Source organism: Contarinia nasturtii, unplaced genomic scaffold (genome assembly GCF_009176525.2).
Source record: "Contarinia nasturtii isolate CC-2019 unplaced genomic scaffold, AAFC_CNas_1.1 Cnas_scaffold_695, whole genome shotgun sequence".
In the NCBI taxonomy this organism is placed as follows: Eukaryota; Metazoa; Arthropoda; class Insecta; order Diptera; family Cecidomyiidae; genus Contarinia; species Contarinia nasturtii.
In genome coordinates this window covers 11,313,488-11,332,254 of record NW_022198046.1, presented here as the reverse complement: position 1 = coordinate 11,332,254, position 18,767 = coordinate 11,313,488, and the positions used below count along the sequence as shown (strand labels likewise).

At 33.3% G+C, this 18,767-nt stretch overlaps 3 protein-coding genes across 6 annotated transcripts; 1 reads left to right on the top strand and 2 right to left on the bottom strand.

The window, feature by feature from the left end:
* The first annotated feature begins 1,483 nt into the window (after window positions 1-1,483).
* LOC116341249 lies at window positions 1,484-3,453 on the top strand. Of its 2 annotated transcripts, XM_031768197.1 has the most exons (5): window positions 1,486-1,647; window positions 1,741-2,597; window positions 2,716-2,811; window positions 2,981-3,079; window positions 3,184-3,453. In XM_031768197.1, exons 2-5 carry the CDS (start codon window positions 1,752-1,754, stop codon window positions 3,358-3,360), a joined length of 1,218 nt encoding a protein of 405 aa, XP_031624057.1. In that variant the 5' UTR covers window positions 1,486-1,647; window positions 1,741-1,751; the 3' UTR covers window positions 3,361-3,453. The 2 variants fall into 2 exon arrangements, with proteins under 2 accessions (XP_031624058.1, XP_031624057.1); XM_031768198.1 differs by lacking the exon at window positions 2,981-3,079 and having other exon boundaries at window positions 1,484-1,647.
* Window positions 3,454-4,007: 554 nt separating this feature from the next.
* Window positions 4,008-6,066, bottom strand: LOC116340756 (actin-related protein 2/3 complex subunit 1A-B). The gene is made up of 2 exons (XM_031767404.1): window positions 5,680-6,066; window positions 4,008-5,468 (listed from the first exon to the last, which is right to left on the bottom strand). Exons 1-2 carry the CDS (start codon window positions 5,750-5,752, stop codon window positions 4,411-4,413), a joined length of 1,131 nt encoding a protein of 376 aa, XP_031623264.1. The 5' UTR covers window positions 5,753-6,066; the 3' UTR covers window positions 4,008-4,410.
* A 242-nt stretch (window positions 6,067-6,308) lies between these two features.
* LOC116341129 (villin-like protein quail) lies at window positions 6,309-18,516 on the bottom strand. Of its 3 annotated transcripts, none has more exons than XM_031768021.1 (10): window positions 17,900-18,516; window positions 9,820-9,912; window positions 9,619-9,732; window positions 9,298-9,503; window positions 8,635-9,113; window positions 8,341-8,450; window positions 7,959-8,273; window positions 7,065-7,846; window positions 6,832-6,994; window positions 6,309-6,729 (listed from the first exon to the last, which is right to left on the bottom strand). In XM_031768021.1, exons 1-10 carry the CDS (start codon window positions 17,900-17,902, stop codon window positions 6,427-6,429), a joined length of 2,568 nt encoding a protein of 855 aa, XP_031623881.1. In that variant the 5' UTR covers window positions 17,903-18,516; the 3' UTR covers window positions 6,309-6,426. The 3 variants fall into 3 exon arrangements, with proteins under 3 accessions (XP_031623881.1, XP_031623879.1, XP_031623880.1); XM_031768019.1 differs by lacking the exon at window positions 17,900-18,516 and adding an exon at window positions 12,857-12,928; XM_031768020.1 differs by lacking the exon at window positions 17,900-18,516 and adding an exon at window positions 11,247-11,958.
* Between the last annotated feature and the right edge of the window lie 251 nt (window positions 18,517-18,767).

The following is an 18,767-nucleotide window of genomic DNA, read 5'->3' as shown; positions in this document are numbered from 1 at the left end:
TATTTATATGAAGGTTAAGCCAATACTAGGTACTAAAAGTCAAGATTGAAAGTTATGCAAATAAGTGGAGACACTGAGAAGCCAGTGAGAGTGCCCTCTAAGAACTCAAAACCCTCGAGAGTTTAGAAAAATATTGAAAATTGTCGATTTGGCAGAGGGGCATGTGATTTGAAATCATATTAGTTCGAAAGGTGGTATTTATATGACGGATAAGCCAATTCTACGTACTAAAAGTCAAGATTGAAAGTTATGCAAATGAGTGGAGACACTGAAAAGCCAGTCAGAGTGCTCTCTAAGAACTCAAAACAGTCGAGAGTTTGGAAAAATTATTGAAAATTTTTGATTTGTATAGTATAAATTTGTGTTTACCCCCCAGCCTCATCCACAGATAACATATTTTTTTCTTTTTTGAAAATTAGTTCAGAAAAATTATTTCCCTTGGAAACGAGGTTTTTCCTGAGAATCTGATGACAACTTGAATGTACGTTATAAGTCGAGTTAACATACTACGATTTATATAGAATGCCTATCTTGAAAAGCATGCGGATGAACAGTATTCGGTGTGCGAAATGGAAAAGAGATTAAATTCATTGGAATACAATAAATTGATAACAGAGAGATAAATGCTGCACAAATGCCAACACAATATACAAAACAATACCACCACTGGTAGTCTGCCAGACGTTGAACAACTTCATTTACACTAAATTCATAACAGCGAGAACGCTTGTCAGCATTCCAATTCGTGCAACATCAAAATTCGCGCAAAAGGTATCGATTTCTTTAAAAATGCGTTTTGATCGGAATTTGATTAAGTATATAGACGATTTACTAAAATCAACGCAATTTTCAAAATGCTAAAAAACAAATAAAAATTTTTGTATTTCGATTTTATTTTGGTCGCTATATATAGAACCTGATAAATAAAAACAAATACTCAGGCCAATGTCAAGACTACCTACAATGTCCTGTACGGAAACGATAAACTCACTGTCATTATCATCAAATAAAGACGTAGAGAGAATTCTAATATACTATATGTGGATTATTTCAGCACAAACGACGTACAATAGGGATGTCAAAAATTACATTAAGATACATCAACGAAACAAATCTATACAGTTCGGAGGACTTTTCATAGCAATTCAACAGTGAATTTCATTTTTAATTTTTTTTTTCAACAGTGAATTTTGTGCGAAAAATTTTGTGAAAACCATAATTGTTGTTTTTTTATATTCAAGTTCAAAATGTCGGTTCTTCGGAATAAACATTTTCAAAAATAAACAATCAAAAGTGTATAACATTCCATTTGTGTTTGTGTCGTATACATTTCATTTCTTGGAATACATTCAGAACACACACACACCTAAAACAAACCGTTGTCAACTGCTTGAGATTTTGCGTTATTCTGTCTCAAACTAATATTCCACAGTCTCACTCTGTCACAGCGTACTAGTTGTGACACAAGCTTCGTAGAAACCGCCATTCCTTTGCATCATTGATCAGAAAAACATCGTTTGCATCAAGTCGATAGAGTTGAATTTCTGTTTTTATAAAGAATTTTCTAGTAATAATTTGAAATTTTTGTCATAAAATAGTCAAATCTATTGCATTTTAATTGCGGTGTTTCTGGAAATCCTTTGCAAGGTAGTAAAAGCGAATTGAAATTTCGTTTTGCACATTATTAACTTTATTTTTTTTTTAACTTTACATCTTGACTTTTTGCGTGTGTTTTCTTAGGTTAAACCAAAATGATTGACCAGCTCATCGCTCATTTGAAAAAATCGCACTTTAGGCCAATAATAGATGTCTCAAAAGAAACACATTCTATTAAGGCTTTGAAACTTATGTGTGTGATTGATTTTCACGTCGACCAGAAAGGACTTTACGAAAAAATGAAAAGTCATCCCAGACTTTTGGAGCAATTGCTACAGTTTTATTCTTATGAAGCATTCAAGTACTACAACTACAAACCCAATCAAAATGTTCAAGATATAATTGGAGCAAAGGTGATGCGATGCAAACTGTGTAAATTAATTGGTCCGTATGTGCAGATTTTAATACATATGGCAATAACACATGGCCAGCACATTGGATTAAAGAAGTGCGCATATTGTATGCGTCAAGAAATTACATCGGATTCACATTCGATGGAAAATTGCTGCCGCAAACACCTGGATACATATGAAATCGATGAGAACAGCGACATCATTTTCATCGTTGATGAATTTTACAACGATTTGAAGCAAATAGCCACAGATCTAGATGTGATTATTTTACGAAAAGATGACTTTACCGGCACTGGTTATGCTAAAAAGGAAACTGTACAGAAGAAGATAGTTGGCTTTCCAAAAATGTGCACGGTTTTTACAGCACCAAAATCAAGCCCGAAAACTGTCAAAGTTGAAGCACTCGACGAACTTTTTATGGATTTCGTTGAAAAGCGGTACGGTGGCAATGGATTATCAAGACTACTGAATCAAGAAGAAGATGTTAATACCGATGACGAAGATGTTGATGGTTCAAGTGGTTTCAATAACATGAACACGGTTACGGCTTCGCATTCGATGGGAAGAGAAGGAACAAAACAAATATCAGTAAGTAAAATGATACTTGCATTTTCTGTCTGAAACCGAATTGATTATTTTTTAAGAAATTTATTTTAATCCAATGCTATAAAACAACACCTTCTTCCTTTTAATCTGAAATAAATAGTGTCTTGACATTGAAAGCATATTGCAACAGTTACATGGTGGGAAATCGGCTAATGTGTCTAGTTCGATGAGAGGCAAAGGAACAAAACGAGCATCTGTAAGTCAATTGACTCACTTTATCTTTGTAACTAAATAATTTGAATTTAAAACTGCCTTTGATGCACTTTGATGAGATCATTTATTATTTGGTTCAATTTTCGAATTTTGTATGCATATTTCAATGCTAACAATCAACATTTTTTCCCTTTTCTTTCTTCTGAAATAAGTCGCGTGTTGCCATTGAAAAAATTCGACAGATAATTTCTGACGATGAATTGGTTAAAAATTCTCTTGACAAGAAACGCAAAGAAACAAAACTGACGCCGGTAAGTGTCAGTTATATTCTTTTTCTGTTGGATTGAAAAAACCATTTTGTATACACAATGCGTTTCAAATAATAACATTTTTAAATAAATTTTCTTTAATTTAGAAAAAAATGGATACTCGCCCAGAACCTTTTGTTAAAACCGAAAATGAAACCAAAGTTAAAACGGAGCCGTCGAATACTTTTTTCAATTATTTAGCACAGCGCATGGACCGAGTTTCAGAAGAGAAGCGAAAAAAATTAGAGGACAAAATCTTGCAGCTCATTATTTTGGACGATTAGAGATCAACATTTATCCATGAAAGGATTTCAATTCGACATACAACCACACAGAAAGAAAATATCAGACGACGCTATACGCAAAACCGACTGGTACGTGCGCTCATACGTTTCTACATCTTTTACATCTATTACCTTACGATATTTCGACTGTGCGAAGATACGCACAAAGAGTAACGAATCAGTCGAAAAATCGTATGGTCACTAGATGTAAAAGATGTAAAAACGTATGAGCGCACGTACCAGTCGGTTTTGCGTATAGCGTCGGCTGATATTTTCTTACTATACATTAGAAAATGCACAAAAAAATCAAACAACAAAAATACCTATATCATTAAGTACAATAAGATTGAATTACTTGAAAATAAATCAAATTAATTTTTTAGCAAAACGAACGACGTAAATATAAAAAAACACCCTTCGAATCTAATTGACATATTAGAATCACAACAGGAAAAATGAATTTTGGATTCTGTATTGAATCATTTCAGTAAAATTATCGCGTAGAAGTTCGGAAAAGATATTATAATTTTTATTTGAGAATTTTTTTGGTGTCCAATAATGGTGATCATGATTAAGAATATATACTTACTTTTTAACCAAATGATAAACACAAACATTTCTCTTTTGACAAATAAAAGACAATTTTCTTCATTGTAGACGGGATGCATATGGGCAAAGCTATTTATAAATGAAAATCTAAGGAAAATCATGTATTTCCCTTTGCAAATAATACTATTTAGATAATGAACAATTTCACTTACAATTAATAGTATTGAATATGTATTGAAAGTATTTAAAGGAACAGGCATATTCTTTTCAATGCCTTAATTGTGAGCTAATTAATATATTTAATTTTTCTTTATCTAACAAATAAAAAAAAATCATTTTTAAATCTCAATTTCGAGTGTGTATGTAATTAAACACAAAAAAAAACTTCTATTTCAGTGGGAAAAAACTTATGCAAATGAACAGAACAAAATTAACGAAAAAAAAAAATTGTAAAGTTAAAGCTTTGTTTTTACGTAAGCATTTTTGCATGGAATAATTAATTTAAATTCTCAGTCCTTGCATCGATTGCGATAGACTGGATGTCAAGTCCCAAATGACAACTTGACCATCCAATCCTGATGTGCTGATTTTGCGTATGCCCGAATTTTTATCACCTTCATAAATTGCGATGCATGCAATTGCATTTTGATGAATCGAATTCAAATTGGCATCATCATTTTCGGTGCGTAAATTGCGATCCAACGATTGAAAGATTTTCATTGCCGAAACACCAGTGGACTCTTTCTTTTGTGCCTGATCCAATTTTCCCTTCAGCGTTATCTTATTGTTTTGGTCAACTGTATAAATGATTGGAATGCAACTGTGGCCAGCCACAACGAGCGAAGTCGGTGAAATCCAATGACAACTCAAAAATGGTAAAAATTCCGTTTTCAATTTAACAACAGCATTGCCACTGGTTGCATCGGCAATATTGATAGCACTGTCATGTCCAACCCAACAGATTTTATTGCCATCGTTTGAAAAACTGACGCCATGTACCCACCCACCACCTTGATTGCTGTTTTTGAATTCGGCCATAAGTTGGCCGAGCGGCATTCGATTACCCCATGGCGTCGGTGACGGTTGACTTTCAATGTCTTTGATATATGCCGAAAAAACACGTGCCTTATAATCGGTAGAACCAGCCACCAGTAGAACGTTGTTTGGATGCCAGTCTAGCGATGTAATTGTTGAACGAATCGGTTTTTTTATGTGCTTTGACACCCACCAATCATTCTCCGACTCAAAATAGCAAATCGAAATGAGCCGTGCACCGGAACCGACCGCAATTTTATTCTCTTGCGGCGACCATTTCACACATGTTGCACCACGATTTATTCGTAAAAGCACTAGAGTTGGTTTAAACTTTCCTTCCTCATTTGGCGTCCAAACATAAGCATTACGATCAATGCCACATGTTACAATTCGATTGGTGTTTGGGGCCCAATCAATTCCCATAATACGTAAATCATGTTGCTTCAATATATCAAGTAATTTCCAATCCGATCCGTCACGCTTGTAAATATGCACCTCATTGTTATTCGGCGAAATGGCAATTTCTAATCGAAAAAAAAAAACAACAAAAATAAATTGAAGAGTTCATTTAAAAATTAATAGCTTGAATGAGTAATCTTGCAGAGTCAAACAAAAATTAGTCATTTTATACGATGCACCGTTTTGGTTATGTTTTCTTTGAGCGGTAGCAGCAACAACAACACTATTGCTGACTCAGCAATTGAAATATACTTTATTAAATCATCAATGACTTACGGCTTCGGTCCTTATTCCATGCATGACATGTTATTGGACTAACATTTCCATTAAAATTAAACTTTTCAATCATTTTTCCAAATCAAAGAAAATCGATGTAGCCACAAATTTCACAGAATTTCCGTTTTTCTATATGTATGGACTTGTTATGATGCACAACAGCCAACACCCAATGGATACTTTGTCAAAACTGGAACACAACTTTCTCGTTGATTTTACCGTGTTTGATTTGAATGCAAAAAGCAATCGATGGATTTGTATTCGCGGACTCTGGACCGTCAACACGAATTTTAAATTAACTAACAAAACTTAATTGAATTTTTTTTTTGGAAACAAAAACAAATGATGCACACGAAGGTGTTGCTCTACGTAATACTATAAGCTGTGGGAGATATGAGTGCAATGACAGTATGCGGCTGTGTTAGTTTCAGTTCCCACCACTAGGCGATTTCAAACAAACTTTGATAGGTTTTTTAGTTTCATTGTGCAATCATCTCGCATTATTCAATTATTGGTTCAAATTTTTAATTTGTATTATTTTGTATTAAATAAGTAAAGTAAAACAGGCAAAGAAAAAATCAATAACATTTTTAGGCAAAACAATCTATTTAATTTGTATGCAAAATTTATAAAAAAAATAATAATAAAAGTAGTTGTGGACGGTTCAAATTAGCATTCATTTCATGTTTGTTTTTATTTCTTAGCATTAAGTAAATTTATTGGAATTGCAAAGCTTATCATCAACATTTAAAATAGTTTCTGAATCTTCTTCAATTCTTGCTTTTTCCAATTCGGCAAGCCTGAGTATTCAGAGTAGTTCATGTGAAATATGGAAACAAAATCGTCGTGCGTTAAGTGCAATTCTTTCATTTTTGGATCGATGGTGTCGGGTAATCGGCTGGCCTCGCTTCGCAACAATTCAACCGGATACTTTGGGTAACTGTCAAAGTCATTATCAACATATTTATTTAATTTTGTTGTTGGCATCGTGATATGACCATTTGACAATGCTTCAATGTTCAATCGTTCCATATCGTACGTGAGATGCGTCTGAAATGTAATTTGGTCCCGAATGAATAACATTAAAAAAACACTATATGCAAAAATTGTTATTAATTTGTAGAAAAAAAAAACATTGGCCGAATTCCTTACATCCCAAAACTTCTTATCCCACTGATCAAAGTATCCAATGAATGTGGACGGTTCAAGGGACTGTAAAATGACTGCATGTGGCGTTGAAATATCTCGAGGTACTGGGTAATTCGCCAAATACTCATCAATAATTTGCCAGCATTTTATTTTCTCCATTTTTGGGCTAAAAGACGAAAATTATATTTAAAAAAAGGACAGTTCAAAGGAAAATCGAATTTGATATAAAAATTCACCTTAGCGAACCAATCCAAACGTAAACAAATAGACGAGCATCCAATAGATAAATATCTTCCGATGATAAATCTTGTTGTGTGTATGAAACAATTTGTTTGGTTTTAATTTTTCCCGTTGCTTCAACAGTAACCACATAGAGTTCCGCTTTTGAGCGATCAATATAGAAATTCTTTTCGATTGCATGTTTTAAATCCGGATCATGTCGAATGAGCTTATTATTGTTGGCATTTTTTAATTTAACACGCACCGAATCCGGAATATATTTCCAAAATTCAATCGATTCATTGCCGCCAATCATCAAACTATATTCACCAATCAATGAACCAATGCTTTTTGCAACTTCACGATTGTCTCCCGTTGAGCTTGGTCCACACCAAATCCAATTACTTCCATCAGCCGTGCGAATAATAAAGCAATCATATGCGGTAAAATCAACAATTTTACTAGACACTTGAAAGGCTTTGGAATTATGCGTTGCATTGCCCATAACTTTTAGCAAATACGTATTGGGATAGACACAACAGCTGCCTTGTGAATCAAAATCGGTGCATTTTCCTTTGAACACAATCATTCTGCCTTTAAATACTTGCAGAAAATGCGGTGGTTCCATATTTTCATACACGCGAACCTGCATCACTTTATTACGCAAATGTTTAGCATATTCATCGGCCAAATTTTCACCTTGGACTGCAGTTTCCACCGAACATTGTTTACCAGTCCAAAGATACAAAATATTTTTTACATTCGACTCAGCCAGAGTTTTTCCATTGTTTTCAATTGACTACAAACCAAAAAAAAAAAAACGAAACAAAAAAAATTGAAAGTAAACAGAAGAAATTAAATGTTAATTCATGCAAAAGCGACCAAATGAAATGAAAGAGTTCGAGGCTCACCGTTACAATGTAGTGAATAAGATAACAATCGCCGGAAAACAATGCGATATTGTTACGTTTCGGAATTTCGATGATGTCGCCTTTTGCACCGACACGATAAATTACCATTTCACCATGGCCGTCATCAATTAATTGCGATTCGGCGGCTAGATGTGGGCGTTGAATCAATGACATCGCATCATATTTGCCCAATAGATTTGCCGGACGATTACCATTCACATCGAAATCTTGCCACCATGGAAAGAATCGTACAAACTCATACGGTTCATAGCCTTCAATTACCCGAACAACGGGTGTTGTACCCGGATAGGATTTCTAAAAATTAATAAAATATAGAAAACATTTGCAAAAAAAACCGAAATTGCAATCGATTTTTCAATACCTTTTTTACAAAACCTCTGGCATTTCTCATAGCTTCTGATTTATCCTTTGCATCGGAGTATCTACCAACCCAAATCCAAGCACCGTAATGCGGTCCACAGTCAATAATGTCTAAATAATAATAATGAATTATTTTAATAAATATATTGGTTGCAATCCAGAATTACTGCCTTTGGAAATTCCAATTTTTATGTTGACGTTATTTAGTTTTTTTTTATTGAGAAGACTGTATGCATTCGGCAATATTTTTTTCAGTACAATTTATAATAAATAAGAGGCAATGCCTGTGTCTTACATGCACGACTGCTACTCAAATCGCGTTGATGTAAAATCGATGATTTAATTTCTTCGATGCGATATTTGCCATTATGAAAGCCACACTTGTACAAGCGAAATGTTGGCACCGGTATCGTTGGCAACTCATCAGATGGATGAACGACACGCTGTGATAAACATAGGTATTCATTCCATGATTTTTTCTTTGTTTCGGTCATCGATTGTTCGTAACCATCATCAACGACAACCATTTCAGGCATTTGTTTGCATTGTGCACGCATTTTTGCCGCCAATTTGAATGCATTCAAACGTTCACTGTGGCTACTCGTCCGTCCAATCCAGACGAATAGATATTTTGGTGTTTTCAAAATCATAACATAGTTGCTCTTAAAATGTGACCAGTTAATCGGTGATCGTTGGATACAACGCGGACATTTTTTATCTTTTACTTGAAATAATTGCGCCTTTGATTCGAATTGTGCATGATGCGAGTACACGCTGTGATGACGATGGCGACGATGACGACGGGTGAAAAAAAAAACGAAAAGAAGATTAAAATGAAGAAAAAGAAAAGAGTAATGCACTAATTAACAACTAATGTCAAGTCTAATATACACATAGAGGCTCGTATATATATAAAGTGAGTTATATTTGGTTCGATCAAGTTCAATCGGGCGCTTACATAATTCCATCTTTGAAATATGACATAAAACGTGCACTTTCATGCTCTTGAGTTTCTCGATACTGGCACGCGATATTCTCCAAATGATTGTCAAGTTCAATGACTTTGTACGCAACATTGCCGGACTTGTCTGATGTGGTGTTTGAACCCAACCAAAAATGGATGAAACCATACAAAACATTTGTATTCGGTCGAATTTCACGGCTCTGCAATAGTAAAATAATATAAATGAATATAAGAGTTGCTGTCAATCTGCACAGACAACTGAAGTAAGCACGCAAAAAGAAACCTGCAATTAAATTGTGCATTCGATTTACTTACGATTGTGTATTGATTGACAATGTTGCCTTTTATCGTTGACGCATAAATTATATACGTGCAATCATCGTAAAAAATGCCAAACTTTTCCTTTGGCAATGCTTCTACGCGATTATTCTACATGATGTTCGGGGATGAAAACAAATTTGTGTTATGTCTTGTTTTTTTTTCACTCATTTTCGTACCATTAACAGTATAAATTACCTCTACTTTCCAGATATGAAATCCAATGCTATTTTTGCGCACTTTTCGAAATGCGGCATCAATCACGCCATCACTGACGCTTTTCAGTCCATCCTAAATATTATGCAAAAGAAAACAAAATTTATTACGTTTTTGATTGATTATATATGAACGATCTCAACGAATAAAAAAAAAACACAAAAATTAAATTGAGTTGTTTATGAATTTTTTTTGGGTGAAAAGAGAATCGCTTGGATAAATAGAAAATCGATTTGTTCAAATCGTGTTTGTGATATGCATCTTGATTGCACGCAAACACCACATGCACATTGAATTTCAATTGACTTGTTTCCAGATCATTTGCAAGTATAAAAACGAATTTAATCGAAAGTATATCAAACGCAATAAAAAAGGCATAGATATCGACGGAAATAGTTGAGTTAAATTTTTATCCAATCGATATAGCCAACAACATAGCAAACCACAATTGCAATTTGAAAAATCATGTTTTAGTTTAAACAGCAAAGACCACAATATGCAAATTGAGTTCGTGGTTTCTTCAGTCTTTTTATTACACCGTTTTGGTCATTCAATATGTTCCCAGTGTATCAAATGACCTTTTTTTCCTATTTTTTTGCTTTGGTCGTGCGGCTATCGATCAAATTGAAACGAAACAAAATTGTCATCTTACGGGATTCAAATTTTCTCTTTTTTACGTTATTCATCGTTGAATGTATATTTCCAATGCGGCTATATGAACTACACAAATCAAATTGTTGGATAAAATCTTGCGACTTTTCACTTGCGGCAACAAATCGATTTCCATCGAACATTCAATTCAGAATAATTGAAGTGAAACTATTGAATCTGCTCAAATCAAAGCCATTCAGATCAATTTATTGGGCCTTTTATGACTCTACCTATATTCTTGTTGAAACGCTCAAAACCTGTACGATAAATTGTTTTCAACAGAAACAATGTATATTCAACAATTTGATCTTTAATCGTAGTTAACGGAGGTATGGTTTTGCATATGGTTTAACCAAATTCGATTTAAGTTTATTGCGCTTTTATTCCATGAGTTTTGTATTGTTGTTTCTGTTGCCGCTTTTTGTCAGTGATCAATTTCACGGTACAATGACTATCATCACATTGATGTGTGCAATTCTTTTGTTTTGTATGGTATGTCGACAAATAATTAGTGAAGCATCGCGAAATCAAAATGCATTGCAGTGAACAAATCATGCTACAAGCATCAGTTTCTCACGGAAATTGTCATTGACTATGTTGTTGATGTACACAATGAACAATCAAATAATTCGAAATCGAAAAACATGATGGCGTATGATACTCGAGCAAAATAAGATCACATTCAAGAAAATGGTATAGTCGAATTTAAATTTCGCTTCCAAATTTAGAACTGAAATAGAAATTAATTATGTAATTACATAGTCTTTCGTGTTAAGTTCCAGCACTTGCATTTCGTCGAAATTTTTCCGTAATCCAAAAAATGCGACGAACTTTTGTTTTTCTGTCTGAATTGACACAGTGGCTGGTGTGCAATTTCTTCGCAATTTTTTTTAAACTGTGACGCACAAAAAAAATGGAAAATGCATTCAACACTCTCACTTTCTGTTGACACAACCACGAGAAATCCACTTGTGAACTGGTTGGCCACTGGATAAAACTACACGATGTTACGAATGACTTGAATGGATACACTGAAATGAACGCACTTCGTTTAGAAAACGATCGATTGATTTTTTCCAGTTTTTCTAGTTGAACAGTGGCGAAAACAATTTGTTTTTATCGCAGTCTAATTTTATTCAAATGATTAGCGATTGATGAAAAAAGAGAGAGAAAGAAAAATAAAAACTCGCGCAAAAACAAGAGTATACACCAAATGTAACACTAAAACAGTAAATCACAGTGATTATCAATGAGCAAAACAAAAACGGTTTTTGCACGAAAACTTGTTCGATATAGTAATAAATAGATAAATCGACGGAATTGTGCGTGTATAAAACTGATTAAAGAGAAAAATAAAGCGTTTGAACACACCGAACAAGTGAAGAAAATTGAATGGACAATAAGGTATGAAAATTGCAGTGTGTTTCGCGAGCCGCGCACTGGTGAATTAATTGTATGTGTTTAATGCAGTAGCGTCGATGATGAACTGATGCCACTCAATAGCAACGGGCAAAACGAATGCCGCAATTTAATATAATCTTGCGGTCTCGCAGTTGTTGTGGTGTTGTAAGCAATGTGCTGGCAATGAGTGAAAGAAAGTAAGCAACGAACACAATGGAAATGATAGGAGGAAAGAGAGAGAGAGAGAAAGACAAAAATGAGACGTTGAATCAAAGAAAAGAGAAAATAATTTGCCTCATTACAAGCCGAAGAACATTGAATAAAACCAACTATACACGAATATTTTTGAGTTGCTTCACTCTAACCATGCTTACATCGGACATAAAAAGGTACAATAAACAACAAACACACATTTGAATTCGAATCAACAGTCAACAGAAATAATAAAAAAAGAAGAAAAAAAACTCCATATACACAACGACAAAATTAAACTTTTTTTTTGCACTAATTCCACAATTTTTTCGTTTTGTTAGTTATTCTTTGTGTCTATTTGTCTCTCAATTTTACTATTTACCATTCTTTTCGTTTATTTCGCGTCAGCCAAAGAAAATACGTGGAAAAATCGTCGAAAAAAGAACACAATGAATAAATCAAATGAAACAAAAACAAACCAAATAGAAAATATGCGAAGAACGTGATCGCCATACGTTAAACAGCTGATGCATACACAGTGTGAGAGATTTTCACGTTATTGTGATGACACTGATCTTTTTCTATCTCGCTTTTTCACTCTTTTTCTCGGGTAGAAAATTACAAACACCACAACAACAACAAAAACTTAACAAAAGAATAAAAACATAATACATAATAAAATAATAATAAACGTGAATGAGTCGCAATGGTTCAGATCAGAATTGGATTCAATGCAATTCAGGTCGATAGAAGAACCAAAAAATAACTTATTTACCACAAATTTCTCAGTCAAGCTAGCAATGAATATGCCAAAATGGAACATTTTACTTCAGTATGTCATTTCTTAATGTTTAGACTCTTGAGCGCATGTTTATTCTGTCATTTTATTGTGTGGTATCATTGTAGTTTGCTCACTATTTTGGTTTCATTGTTCTGAACTTGTACTGTAACGGTGTGTGTGTGTGTGTACTATTCCATCATTAACTTAGCCGTTCTAGTGTTTCAATTCACTCAACGCAATAAAACCTTGAAACACCGACAGCGATGCTGAAAACCGCAAAACAATCAAATGGAATTTGAAATGGAGAAATGACCCGATTTGTGACCAGTGCCAGATTTTAACCCAAATCTTTCTGCTGTCGATTCAACAAGAGTTTGAACAAGAGTCGCTGCATGATACCAATTTCACGTTTCTTTTTTTCATCTAATGAATCCAATCATAATTTCAAATGTAACGATTTTACGCATTTTTTTCCGCACATAGACATAATTGAACAATAAAAGATTGGTGTTGAATGTTTGCATGGAATTGAAAACAGAAGCGGAACTCCATTAATCAAATGCCAATATTTTTCGTGTCGAACGCAAAAAAAAACGAGGTTGTTGATTGTCTGTGGATGCTAGAAAATTGATTCAGCTTTTCTCGAGCCAAACAAAAATGATCGAAACTATTGAAAATTGGCAAGAATGAACAAGATTTTGGCACGTGCGAAAAATCCATAAGCAAACATAAACATCGTGCTCATTCAATCGATTACATAGTGGTATAGACAATTATGCACACATACGATCAGTGGCTAGTTTCTGTGAAAAGACCTTTCTAGACAGAAAGAAAACACACACACATACACGAGAGTATTCTTGTGTCTATGGTTACAATCATGAAAGAACAAATATGGTCATTAAAATCATCATTTGCGGCAAGTTTGAACAGGTTGAAATGCACTAGAAAATGCGTGAGCACAATAAATAGAATTTAAAAATCACTAACGAAATATATAAAAGTGGCGAGCGAAACAACAATAAAAACGCACTCAACACACCAACAGATAGAAATGGAAGATTCGCCATTATTAACATAATAATTGTATAAATACAACGTGTAATTGAATAAATTGGTCGTGCACATACTTGCTTATATGCTTTTAGTTTAGATCGCGGTTTGAATTTAGCACTCGACTGAAACTCACACACACAATTGCAGCAAAGTGAAAAAAAACGTGATGCATGGAGAAGATTTTGTTTGCTCATTTCCAATTCATCACTCAATTTACATTGAATTGATTGCGTGCCGCAATACGAACGCAGAAAGATTTTTGAATTGCACACACATCTTACTATGGAGTGTGTGGTTTGTTCAAAAATGCAGAAAATCGGGCAGACAGTATGCACGATGCACGCATCAAAATCGTTAATCACGAAATATTTTTGCAATCGCATAAAACAAAACCACCATAAATAGCATCAACCATTCTACTCTAGTCACACACTTTCAATGTGCGAAATGATGTAAATCAATATACACACGAGAACAAGTGACGCTTGAAGTCGGCAACATCACTTAATGAAGAGACGGTAGCAAAAAAAAAGATCCATACATTTTTAATTAATTTATAATTGAAAGTTTAATTATATGCAAATTATGACTTCGTCTACAAAACTTTTTGTTCCAATACTCCCGAAAATTTGTTTTATTGCCAACCCATGTCATACAATGTGACTGCTTTCATTTAAACCAGTATTTTTTTTCGTTCGGCTTTTAATGATTGTTTCGTTTCAAATAATCAATTGATATACTTGACGCACAATTTTATACGTTTTGAAATGATGACGGCGGTTTTTTGTAATGCTTCAACCAACTTTGGTGAGTAAAATTAATAAATGTTTTTGAATCCCAAAGCACTTAAACCGTCAACTTTCTTTTTCAATGTATTGAGACAGTCATAATGAAAGACCATCCAATGAAACAATCATAACAATTGACGATTTTATACCACTTTCTTTGCATTGGTGTATTAATTGAATGAATCGCACTTTCTTGGCGTCAATCCCAGTTAAATTTCTAATGGACCAATTTGCGATTAGTATTTTTCAATGGAAAAGTGCAATTTAATTCATTTCCATCGAGAAAAATAAGCTGTGAACACAAGTATAGCGAATAATTCCGTACATGGTTTGCTTTGTTGAAATTATTGATGAGTGAAAAATATGATGGAATCTTCAAAATAGATTTTAAAATATAGCGGTAGGAAATATATTTCTTTACGGAAAAGCTTTTAATCTCTTTCTTTCTTTTCGTCTCGATGATCAAACGCCATTGGTTGTGTGTGTGGCACACACTCACTATTTGCGGTACACTTTTTTTTAGAGCCAAATAGAGTAATTAAAACATTTTTTTCCGAGTTGAGCATCAAAAATGCTTTCCTTATCATCAAGATCTGTGATAAAAATGAAATCTACATACAAACATTTTGATAAGCGATCTGAAATGTGCGATGGATTTTTTGGTTGCACCTCGATTCGGACGGATTTGTGCATGCAATCACGGAATATTTCAAAGAAAATAGATTTAATTAATTCATTCGTTTATACAAACACACATCACAACATCAAACAATTCTGTGCTTTACGCTTAAGATAGGCACTTTATAATTCAAATGAGCACAAAACAACAGCAAATAATGTAGGAAACGACGTTGCCGTTAAATTTTTATCATATTTATTTTATAAAGTTGGATGAGTTTTCGCCATCTATTTAACTCAATCAAAACTCTTGAGCGATTCAACGATTTGCAATTCAATCGTAGGTAAACTATTTCTTCATCTTCATTCAAGTTTTCGTTCGCTCAAGAAAACCATTCTGTTTTATAATAATAATTTTATCAATGTTATATATATTATGGTTTATTTTTGTTTTGTGCATTCAATGTGGTGCGCATCGAAGCATCAACAAAATAATGCTTTGGCTATGCTTTTCTCTGGGAATGTTTGTATAATGACCAATAAATTATAAAACTGCACAAGCGAATTGAATGATCAAGTGTCAAATTTATAATATAATTTGTATGCGAAAAATTTTCGAAAATTTTCAATTTGATTTGGTCCAATCAAAAAGAGCACGTATCGCCGCCGGGATGAAATATTTCCAATATTTATGGCGAATCTCCCTTGTAAATTGCATATTCATTATATTTAAAAATGCTGCACGCATTTGCTACAGCCTATGCAGGCATGCCTCTCATTAAACGTATATGTACTTGATTTCTGCATTTTCAAATGATTCGATGCGATGCACGTTTTTCTTCTCTCTCTTCGTCATAATTTTCTTATTTCTTCTTGACTTTAGCAGTAGATTAATAGGCTATTGGCCAGCGAGTAGAGGGAGAAAAAGATCTGATGCATCTCTATTTAGAAGATTTATTCCATTGATGCAGTCAAAAAAGGGAGTGTAAATGTGCGAAGCCGCAACGCGAAAGCTTTATAATTAATATTCATGGATCAATTTCACCTACAAACATATTTGCTATTTTATTATCAATTATAATGATTTTTTTTCTGATTCGTTTCTGCGGCGAAGAGTATTCGATTGAAAATCCAATGAAAATATTTTTTTTTTTTCGAATGATACATTCTCCAATTTTCTAAATTGTCTTTTTAAAAAACATCGAGAAAGTATCAAAAATATATATTCAAAATGAAACTAGCAATTTGATTATAGTTTATTGAATTTTAATTTCTTCCAACAAAAATAGACTTTTATCCAAAATAAAACTTTCGTATAGCATTTTTATTACCTTAGCTTATAATTTACTGTAATTAGCGTTGTCAACAAATCAAAAAATTCGAGGAAAATTCAACATCCGTCTTGAAAAGAAGAAAATTATGCAAAAAGAAAGTAAAAGTTCTTCTCACGATTGCAATTTGTAGTTTCAACTCCAAAAAACCACGTAATAAATAAATGGATGAATAGCACAAAGATGTGAGACTGTCTGGTGTCAAATTCCGTGAAGAAAAAATATGTGAAAAAAAAGAGATGCGCTCGAAGTAATATAACAAATAATAACAAAGAAATTGAATTGTGGTGAATGAAATGTTTCTCATGAAATTCTCTTCCATTCATAACTGATCTCGGCGATTCAATAGCAGTTATAATTCACACGAAACACAAAAATTGCACAATATGCAAATAAATTCACTATCTGTTGATATATCTAATTTACACTTAGAAAATTAAAAATGCTAGCTATTTCAATTCCGCAAATATAATCGAATGAAAATTATGATGTTTAATCTACGCCCGCCTTGGTACCAAAATGAAAAAAAAAAATAACTGAAAAGAAATGGTGTTGATTAAACCATCATTATTTTTATGTTTGTTTTTGTTTAAAGTTGTCGCAGTTTGTTGACATTATTGTTTGAAGTTCAAAACAATTTTACCAATTTAATTATTATTTATCAAAGAGAATGCAAGCGTGAAAAACATCGGTCGTGAATAAAGATTGTGTTCACAGTGACAAAAAATGCACACACGCGCACGATCGACATATAAAAGCATATTTCCATGGCAAAACAGAACAAATGCACATAAGCGTAACACCATCATATAAAATAAAAATATCTTCCATAAAAATGTGAACTGCTTTTTATGAACAATAACCAGCATGAATGCGAATAAATTAAAAACTGAAAAGAGATAGAAATGTTTTAAAGACTAGCCACCGAGACCATTTGTTGGCAGACGAAATGTGAATCACTTGGAAAGTTTATATCACTATAATTCTACACACTGAATGATTTTATAGCAAATTTTTTCATTAGTTTTGGTTAATATGAAAATATTTTGTAAATTAAAAGCATAAGCATTTCATTTACGTGCTGAATTGACATAGAAACAACTTGTGTGTTATGATTTGAAATTGATTGGCATTGTCTCAGCAAAATCTCACTATTATCGAAATTTACAAATGAATCGATTTAAACCAATTGAAAAAAATGTATTTTTCGTTTTAATTTTTCGTAAAATTAATGGAAAATTTACCATGTTTACAGGTTGATTCTACCAAAATTCCAGGGCGTAATATCCAATGTTATGATTAAAAATCGTTGTGAACATTCAATAAGAAACTTAAAATAAGTGACACTTTAGTTAATAAAAAAAAAATCACAAAAACAAAAAAATGGTCCATACGTCACATCAAAAAGAGTGTGACAAAATTAAATGATGAAATAAATTTAACTGTCCAAAACAGTAATTGCAATTGATTTAATGAAATTGCGTTTTCACTGAATTATTATGATTTTTGGTTCGTGTTTTTCAATCCGTTTATTACTTATGCACATCAATAAATCTCTTCAATCTGTTTTCCTGCTTGCTTAATGAGTGTTGAGTTTTTTAAAATTTGATTATGTTGATAGATGTGATTTTGACGTTGATTTCTATCGAATCAGCTAACGTGCCTCCAAATAGATTGCACACTGCACTGCACTGCGAAATTTTTGATTGAAAACTTAAGCCGTAGAAATGGAAATGTGTGGTGAGCAAATGAAAAAAAAACGCATAAAACTGGAAACGAAAATATCACTCGAGCGACTAACAGGTGCTCAACTGAATTATTTGTTTTCTGCGCAGTTGAGATGCTCAAACTGTTTCGTGATATATTAGTATTGTCTGTAGGCAATTGTGTCTGCCGATGGTGATGAACTCGATGGTGCTATGCGCATCGGATCTATGTTTTTTTTTTTTTTTTTCGAAAATAAGCCGTATTATCGTGTACTGTGTATACATCTTTGTCTAGCGCGAACGCAGATTAAATATATATGCGCCAGAGTCGCAATCAAAGCCGCGAGCTAAAAAGAGAGAATTGGCCCCGTCATCACGATCATCATCTGTATTTGTTGGCTATTGT

What these genes read in the sequence shown, in the direction of transcription:
- LOC116341249 (XM_031768197.1), top strand. Translation starts at nt 1,752, where the DNA reads ATGATTGACCAGCTCATCGCTCATTTGAAAAAATCGCACTTTAGGCCA. An exon ending in AAGGAACAAAACGAGCATCT is followed by an intron (nt 2,812 to 2,980) that starts GTAAGTCAATTG and finishes TTCTGAAATAAG; the next exon opens with TCGCGTGTTGCCATTGAAAA. An exon ending in AAGAAACAAAACTGACGCCG is followed by an intron (nt 3,080 to 3,183) that starts GTAAGTGTCAGT and finishes TCTTTAATTTAG; the next exon opens with AAAAAAATGGATACTCGCCC.
- LOC116340756 (XM_031767404.1), bottom strand. Translation starts at nt 5,752, where the DNA reads ATGATTGAAAAGTTTAATTTTAATGGAAATGTTAGTCCAATAACATGT. An exon ending in ATGGAATAAGGACCGAAGCC is followed by an intron (nt 5,469 to 5,679) that starts GTAAGTCATTGA and finishes TTTTTCGATTAG; the next exon opens with AAATTGCCATTTCGCCGAAT.
- LOC116341129 (XM_031768019.1), bottom strand. Translation starts at nt 12,904, where the DNA reads ATGTTCCATTTTGGCATATTCATTGCTAGCTTGACTGAGAAATTTGTG. An exon ending in GCTTGACTGAGAAATTTGTG is followed by an intron (nt 9,913 to 12,856) that starts GTAAATAAGTTA and finishes CATAATATTTAG; the next exon opens with GATGGACTGAAAAGCGTCAG. An exon ending in TATTTCAAAGATGGAATTAT is followed by an intron (nt 9,114 to 9,297) that starts GTAAGCGCCCGA and finishes TCGTCATCACAG; the next exon opens with CGTGTACTCGCATCATGCAC.